At 39.3% G+C, this 7,355-nt stretch overlaps 1 protein-coding gene across 1 annotated transcript in view; it reads right to left on the minus strand.

Moving 5' to 3' along the window:
* LOC144975925 (uncharacterized) overlaps positions 1–7,148 on the minus strand; it is a 59,904-nt gene extending 52,756 nt beyond the window's left edge. Inside the window, exons 1-2 of the mRNA XM_078920112.1 lie at positions 7,055–7,148; positions 4,172–4,317 (exon numbers count right to left, since the gene is read on the minus strand). Coding sequence (XP_078776238.1) covers positions 4,172–4,317; positions 7,055–7,148 — 240 coding nt within the window. The remainder of the gene's footprint in view (positions 1–4,171; positions 4,318–7,054) is intronic.
* Between the last annotated feature and the right edge of the window lie 207 nt (positions 7,149–7,355).

The following is a 7,355-nucleotide window of genomic DNA, read 5'->3' on the forward strand; positions in this document are numbered from 1 at the left end:
TCATTACTAGATCCCTCTCTCACCCACTTCTTGAGATCGCCGATTCGTTCGTACACCACCATCGCGAATAATTTTGACCAGCAGTTAAGCTTAATAGCCAATATTCTCAACACAAACATATAACATAGAAACGATTGAGACATTGAGTATGCTCCGGTGTATGGGTGAATTTTAATTCAGAAAAGCGAGTGGAGCAGGCACTTATGTTGGTAACAACAAGATATGAAGTGAATAGAAAAGTGCCAGAAGACAACAGAGAATAAAAATTTTTTCGCGGCGGTGGTGGGGTTTGAACCTGCGACCTTATTGGTACGACAACTCCGCCTGGCAGGTGAGAGCGTGGCTCTACCGTGTGAGCTATCCACGAACACAAAAATATTCGTTTCAAACTCAAAGTCATTACTAGATCCCTCTCTCACCCACTTCTTGAGATCGCCGATTCGTTCGTACACCACCATCGCGAATAATTTTGACCAGCAGTTAAGCTTAATAGCCAATATTCTCAACACAAACATATAACATAGAAACGATTGAGACATTGAGTATGCTCCGGTGTATGGGTGAATTTTAATTCAGAAAAGCGAGTGGAGCAGGCACTTATGTTGGTAACAACAAGATATGAAGTGAATAGAAAAGTGCCAGAAGACAACAGAGAATAAAAATTTTTTCGCGGCGGTGGTGGGGTTTGAACCTGCGACCTTATTGGTACGACAACTCCGCCTGGCAGGTGAGAGCGTGGCTCTACCGTGTGAGCTATCCACGAACACAAAAATATTCGTTTCAAACTCAAAGTCAAAATCGGCGATCTCAAGAAGTGGGTGAGAGAGGGATCTAGTAATGACTTTGAGTTTGAAACGAATATTTTTGTGTTCGTGGATAGCTCACACGGTAGAGCCACGCTCTCACCTGCCAGGCGGAGTTGTCGTACCAATAAGGTCGCAGGTTCAAACCCCACCACCGCCGCGAAAAAATTTTTATTCTCTGTTGTCTTCTGGCACTTTTCTATTCACTTCATATCTTGTTGTTACCAACATAAGTGCCTGCTCCACTCGCTTTTCTGAATTAAAATTCACCCCATACACCGGAGCATACTCAATGTCTCAATCGTTTCTATGTTATATGTTTGTGTTGAGAATATTGGCTATTAAGCTTAACTGCTGGTCAAAATTATTCGCGATGGTGGTGTACGAACGAATCGGCGATCTCAAGAAGTGGGTGAGAGAGGGATCTAGTAATGACTTTGAGTTTGAAACGAATATTTTTGTGTTCGTGGATAGCTCACACGGTAGAGCCACGCTCTCACCTGCCAGGCGGAGTTGTCGTACCAATAAGGTCGCAGGTTCAAACCCCACCACCGCCGCGAAAAAAATTTTATTCTCTGTTGTCTTCTGGCACTTTTCTATTCACTTCATATCTTGTTGTTACCAACATAAGTGCCTGCTCCACTCGCTTTTCTGAATTAAAATTCACCCCATACACCGGAGCATACTCAATGTCTCAATCGTTTCTATGTTATATGTTTGTGTTGAGAATATTGGCTATTAAGCTTAACTGCTGGTCAAAATTATTCGCGATGGTGGTGTACGAACGAATCGGCGATCTCAAGAAGTGGGTGAGAGAGGGATCTAGTAATGACTTTGAGTTTGAAACGAATATTTTTGTGTTCGTGGATAGCTCACACGGTAGAGCCACGCTCTCACCTGCCAGGCGGAGTTGTCGTACCAATAAGGTCGCAGGTTCAAACCCCACCACCGCCGCGAAAAAATTTTTATTCTCTGTTGTCTTCTGGCACTTTTCTATTCACTTCATATCTTGTTGTTACCAACATAAGTGCCTGCTCCACTCGCTTTTCTGAATTAAAATTCACCCCATACACCGGAGCATACTCAATGTCTCAATCGTTTCTATGTTATATGTTTGTGTTGAGAATATTGGCTATTAAGCTTAACTGCTGGTCAAAATTATTCGCGATGGTGGTGTACGAACGAATCGGCGATCTCAAGAAGTGGGTGAGAGAGGGATCTAGTAATGACTTTGAGTTTGAAACGAATATTTTTGTGTTCGTGGATAGCTCACACGGTAGAGCCACGCTCTCACCTGCCAGGCGGAGTTGTCGTACCAATAAGGTCGCAGGTTCAAACCCCACCACCGCCGCGAAAAAATTTTTATTCTCTGTTGTCTTCTGGCACTTTTCTATTCACTTCATATCTTGTTGTTACCAACATAAGTGCCTGCTCCACTCGCTTTTCTGAATTAAAATTCACCCCATACACCGGAGCATACTCAATGTCTCAATCGTTTCTATGTTATATGTTTGTGTTGAGAATTTGGCTATTAAGCTTAACTGCTGGTCAAAATTATTCGCGATGGTGGTGTACGAACGAATCGGCGATCTCAAAAGTGGTGAGAGAGGGATCTAGTAATGACTTTGAGTTTGAAACGAATATTTTTGTGTTCGTGGATAGCTCACACGGTAGAGCCACGCTCTCACCTGCCAGGCGGAGTTGTCGTACCAATAAGGTCGCAGGTTCAAACCCCACCACCGCCGCGAAAAAATTTTTATTCTCTGTTGTCTTCTGGCACTTTTCTATTCACTTCATATCTTGTATTTAAGTTGTTACCGTCTTGTAGACGTTTCCATGGCATTGAAACTAGAACTAACAGATACAAAAAAATCTTTTATACCCACAGCAGTACGAGTACTAAATGAAAAGAAGTAATGTATAGAAAATACGATTCTTTCCTTTCTTTGTATAATTTATTAAACGAGTTGTTTTTATCGTGCCCAATAACACAACGAGCTTCCGAGCATGTGTTATTGCACGATAACAATATTTTAAAAGTTTAATAACTACAAAGAATTGAAAGAATACTTTTATTAGACCACTCCAAGTAAGATTATTAGATATTTTGTAACCAAATTGCATGTTATTAATACTTCTATTCACCATAATTTGTAACTTTCTCCTTTTGCTTGAATTACAAATTGACCCGAAACTAAAAACTTTGGATTTGTATTCATACACACCAAAAGATTATTTATAATTGCCAATCAGATGTCTTTTACACCTAATTTCACACCAATAAAATGTGTGCAATAATTTTGAAATCGTTGAATATTTTGTTTTTTGTGTGTGAATTCTTGTGAACCTGAAACTGCAGAGCATTGGTTTAAACATACATTGTGATGCGGCTGCCGGCTGGGCTGGCTCGTGCTGCAACGATTTCGACGCCTTCATTGATTGTATCAATATTGTAATGTATAACAATTAGAAAGCTGCTGCTGTTGCCAAGACGTGACATGTAGAACGAGACATGATGTCTGTAAAGCGATACTACAATTTGTTATTTGATAGATACGAATCTGTTAACGGCCAACCATTTTACACCTGGGTCTGATGAGAGAATATGAGTAAATAGTCTTTTTCCATGGACTGTGCGTCCTTCAGAGACACAAACCCTATACATTAAAGTGAACAAAAAAATGAACCAAAAAACAAAGAACTTTTATATAGCGCAATATCCACTAAATGTGCTCAAAGCACTTTACAAAGGGTCCCTAACTAAAACCAACACATAACATGTAAAACGAGACATGACGCCTGTTCGGCGGTATCACAATTATTTTACCGACATAGACAACGGTGTTAACGACCAGGTACTTATTTTACACCTGAGTACGGTTAGAGAATGTGAATAAAGAGATAGATAAAAAGATAGATGGATAAAGAAATAGATTGATAAACAGGTTGAAAGATAGATAGATAGATATATATATATATATATATATATATATATATATATATATATATATACATATAGATAGATAGAGAGATATATATATAGATAGATAGGTAGGTGGATAGATAGATAGATAGATAGATAGATAGAGAGAGATATATATATATATAGATAGATAAGTAGGTGGATAGATAGATAGACAGATAGATAGATAGAGAGATAGATAGATAAATAGATAGATAGATACAGTGAGAATTTATTGAATATGACATAACCGACTTAAAAAGTCATGATTAACTATTATATATACGATGACATGACATGAAGTCCCCCCCCCCCCCCCCCCCCCTTTTCCAGACAACCTGGGCTGAGAATAAAATAAATGATATAATTATCATAGTAATTCAACGCTATCAACACAAAACCAAACGGATTCTGTAAGGGAGATAACTATGTTATACAATTCGATTTCCTCCTCTTCTGATTGCTCTCCCCTTGTTTTGTGGAGTCTTTTATGCATCGGAAATGAGGTGTGAGGAACTCTATTTGATCTCTCGCCCTCTTCAATGGTGTAGACTAGGAATAAATAGAAGAAAAAAACTTAAAATTCATAAAGTTTATCAATTTTAAAAATAGTATTATTAAGTCTTTGCTTGTTTTTGTGTTCAAAACATTTCAGTGCGTATGTGTATGTATTTGTGTGTATGTGTGTGTGTGTATGTGTATGTGTGTGTGTTTGAGAGAGAGAGAGAGAGAGAGAGAGAGAGAGGGAGAGAGAGAAAGAGAGAGAGAGAGAGAGAGAGAGAGAGAGAGAGAGAGAGAGGGGGAGAGAGGGGTGGATGGATGGATGGATGCCCGCGTGATTTTTAAAGGTAAATGTTTTCTTTAATCTGTTTTTTTCTGTACGTCTGGAGTCATGCTGCTATGTGGTCTTGTGGTATGACACTCGCATTCGGATCGGAAGGTCCTGGTTTCGACCCTCGCTTGCGCATAGTTGAGTCCTTGAAAAAGACTCTTTACTCACATTCTCTCACCGTACTCATGTTGAAAATGAGTACCTGGCAATTAACAGCGTTGTCTCTGTCGGAACAAAAATATATTATCGCCTAACAGACGTCATGTTTCGTTCTTTATGTTACATGTTGCTGTTGGTGAGGGACGCTTTGTAAAGAGCTTTGAGCACGTTTAGTGGATATTGCTCTATATAAAAGTTCAACTCTAAGATGTGGTTGGATTTAAAACCCAAGGGAAACGGGTAAGATCGTGGCCTTCGTAAAGTTATGGCCTGATACTGACCAAAAAATGACGTCAAAATGCCAGTCTTTGACCACAAAAGAAAACAAATCGTGAGTTGTATTCAATAGTTCAACCAATGAAATAACTTGTTTCCATGAGCTCTACTACAGACAAATCACTAAGCGGTGCAAAAAAAATCAAATAATGACGTCAAACTGCCAGTCCTTTTGGATTTCAGTATCAGACTATAACATAACGATGGCTACGGTGATACTGACCAAATAATGACGTCAAACTGCCAGTCGTTTTGGATTTCAATGTCCGGCTATTGTCCTTAAAAAAAGGGAAAACAAACAAAATAAAACAAAAACAGACAAACAGAAAACATACAAAATAAAATATATAAAACAGTCGGCAGTGCCGTGAAAGAATGTGAGTCAAAAAGTCTTCTCCAAGGACTCAACTTGCGCCACCAGAGCAGAATTTTCAATCAGGGACCAGACGGAGACGACTCGAACGAGAGACCTTCCAGTTCAGTGAACAATAATTGCCACAACGCTAGATTAACAAAGCCAGACTCCAAAATCGTTAGATAAACAAATATCAATACATAACAGACCTTTTTATATAAAATATTTAAATATATGTCGGAAAATTTCACGGTCTTTTAAGTTATCTCCCCTGGCTGTGCTGTGTCAAATTGCCCCTAATTCAAAGAGTCGCCGTTCTTTTGAGGTCTGTCATCGAACAACGACAATGTGTCCGAGATTTTCGGAGATGAAAAGAAATTGTTCTAATAAAACATCGCAAGTCAATTTCACACATGATGATTTCAATCGACTCATGAATATTCATATTGATGCTATGCTTTTAGCCAAAAAGTTCACAACAATACGCAAGCATTATATAACGGACCAACACACAAAATGATGTATCATATTGAACGTTTACAGATAGTATGTGCTTTGCTAAGAAGCTCGCAACATTCCCATCCGGAAGTATAATGGACCAACACACAAAACTGTGTAACCATGAACTTTTATAGTCTGGGTAATACAGGAATAGATACGCGTGTTTCGGTGGCTGAGCGGTCAGATGCTGTCTCGTTATGTGGCATAAATAAGTCAAGCAATGTTAAGCGTTGTTAATAAGTGGGTGGGTGATAGTAAACTTAGTAAATTCTGATCCCGACATTTCTTTATTTTCGTGAGCATGGTAAATTATTGAGCATTTATAATTGCGCGATAATATCAAACGAGCTCACAGCGTTTTACAAGGGGTCGCAAGCCAACAGCAACACTTAACATGTATGACGAGACATGACGACTGTTAGACGATATTACATTTTTATTCCGACAGAGATTTTTAAAAATTCCCTTTATTCATTCCATAGGGGAAATTTTTCTTTAGAGTCTATTCCAAGGGAAGACTGGAATAACCCGGGCGTCAGCCGCAGTACAGCGCCGCAAATTGAGCTAGGGCGAGAGGTGACTTGCTCAAGTCCACTGAGCGCAGCGGCGAGTGATCGAACTCGGTACCTTTCGGGTAGGAAGCAAAGACCGTACCGCTGAGCCACGCTATATTATTCCTTTCGATAAAAGCTGTTAACGGACAGTTCCGGGTACTCAGATGAACAAATGGGAGTTAAGAAGAGCCTTTTCCAAGGACTCTACTATGCGACACTCATAGCGGGAATCGAACCCAAGACCGTCCTGACCGAAGTGTTTTGCCACAAGACCACATAGCCGCATAAAGAATACTTGGCAAAAATAGCTTTATATACAATTTTTATATTTCGTTCTGATTTTTATCATGGCACGAATAGGCTTTGATCGGTGATGCATGTTTGTTTCTGGTTTGTGATGGAGGGGCGGTAACTCTGATTCATTTAATCACACACACACAAACACACACACACGCACACACACACACACACACACACACACTAACCACGGCCAGACAGATTAAGGCCACAGATTGGCCACTCTACCGTACTCTTTTTCAAAAAACATGTATTTAAAAATTTGGCCAGAAAACTCGTCCTTCAAATATCGATATAATATTATATTAAAATGACCTTCATCATGTGATAAAGCTGTCAACCTTGGGACTTCACGGACAGTCTTCATGGAAGTCGCAGGTTTGAGAGTTTTCAACAAAATGATGATCATTTTTACACAATAATTAATAAACTATTTTTCTGGCTAGAATTTTGAATGTGTGTTTTGTTACCAGATAGCGGTATTACTGGGTGTTTGTTTTGACCACAGACAGGGTGAGTATCACAAGACGGGGTTTTTTTTAAAGTATGAGACGTGAATGGGGAGGTCATTGATTTTGTGATGGATTCCCCATAATATTATAGCGATTGGTCTTAA

This window comes from Berghia stephanieae, chromosome 6 (assembly GCF_034508935.2).
Source record: "Berghia stephanieae isolate SIO BIC M18660-M18661 chromosome 6, UCSD_Bste_1.3, whole genome shotgun sequence".
Classification (NCBI taxonomy): Eukaryota; Metazoa; Mollusca; class Gastropoda; order Nudibranchia; family Aeolidiidae; genus Berghia; species Berghia stephanieae.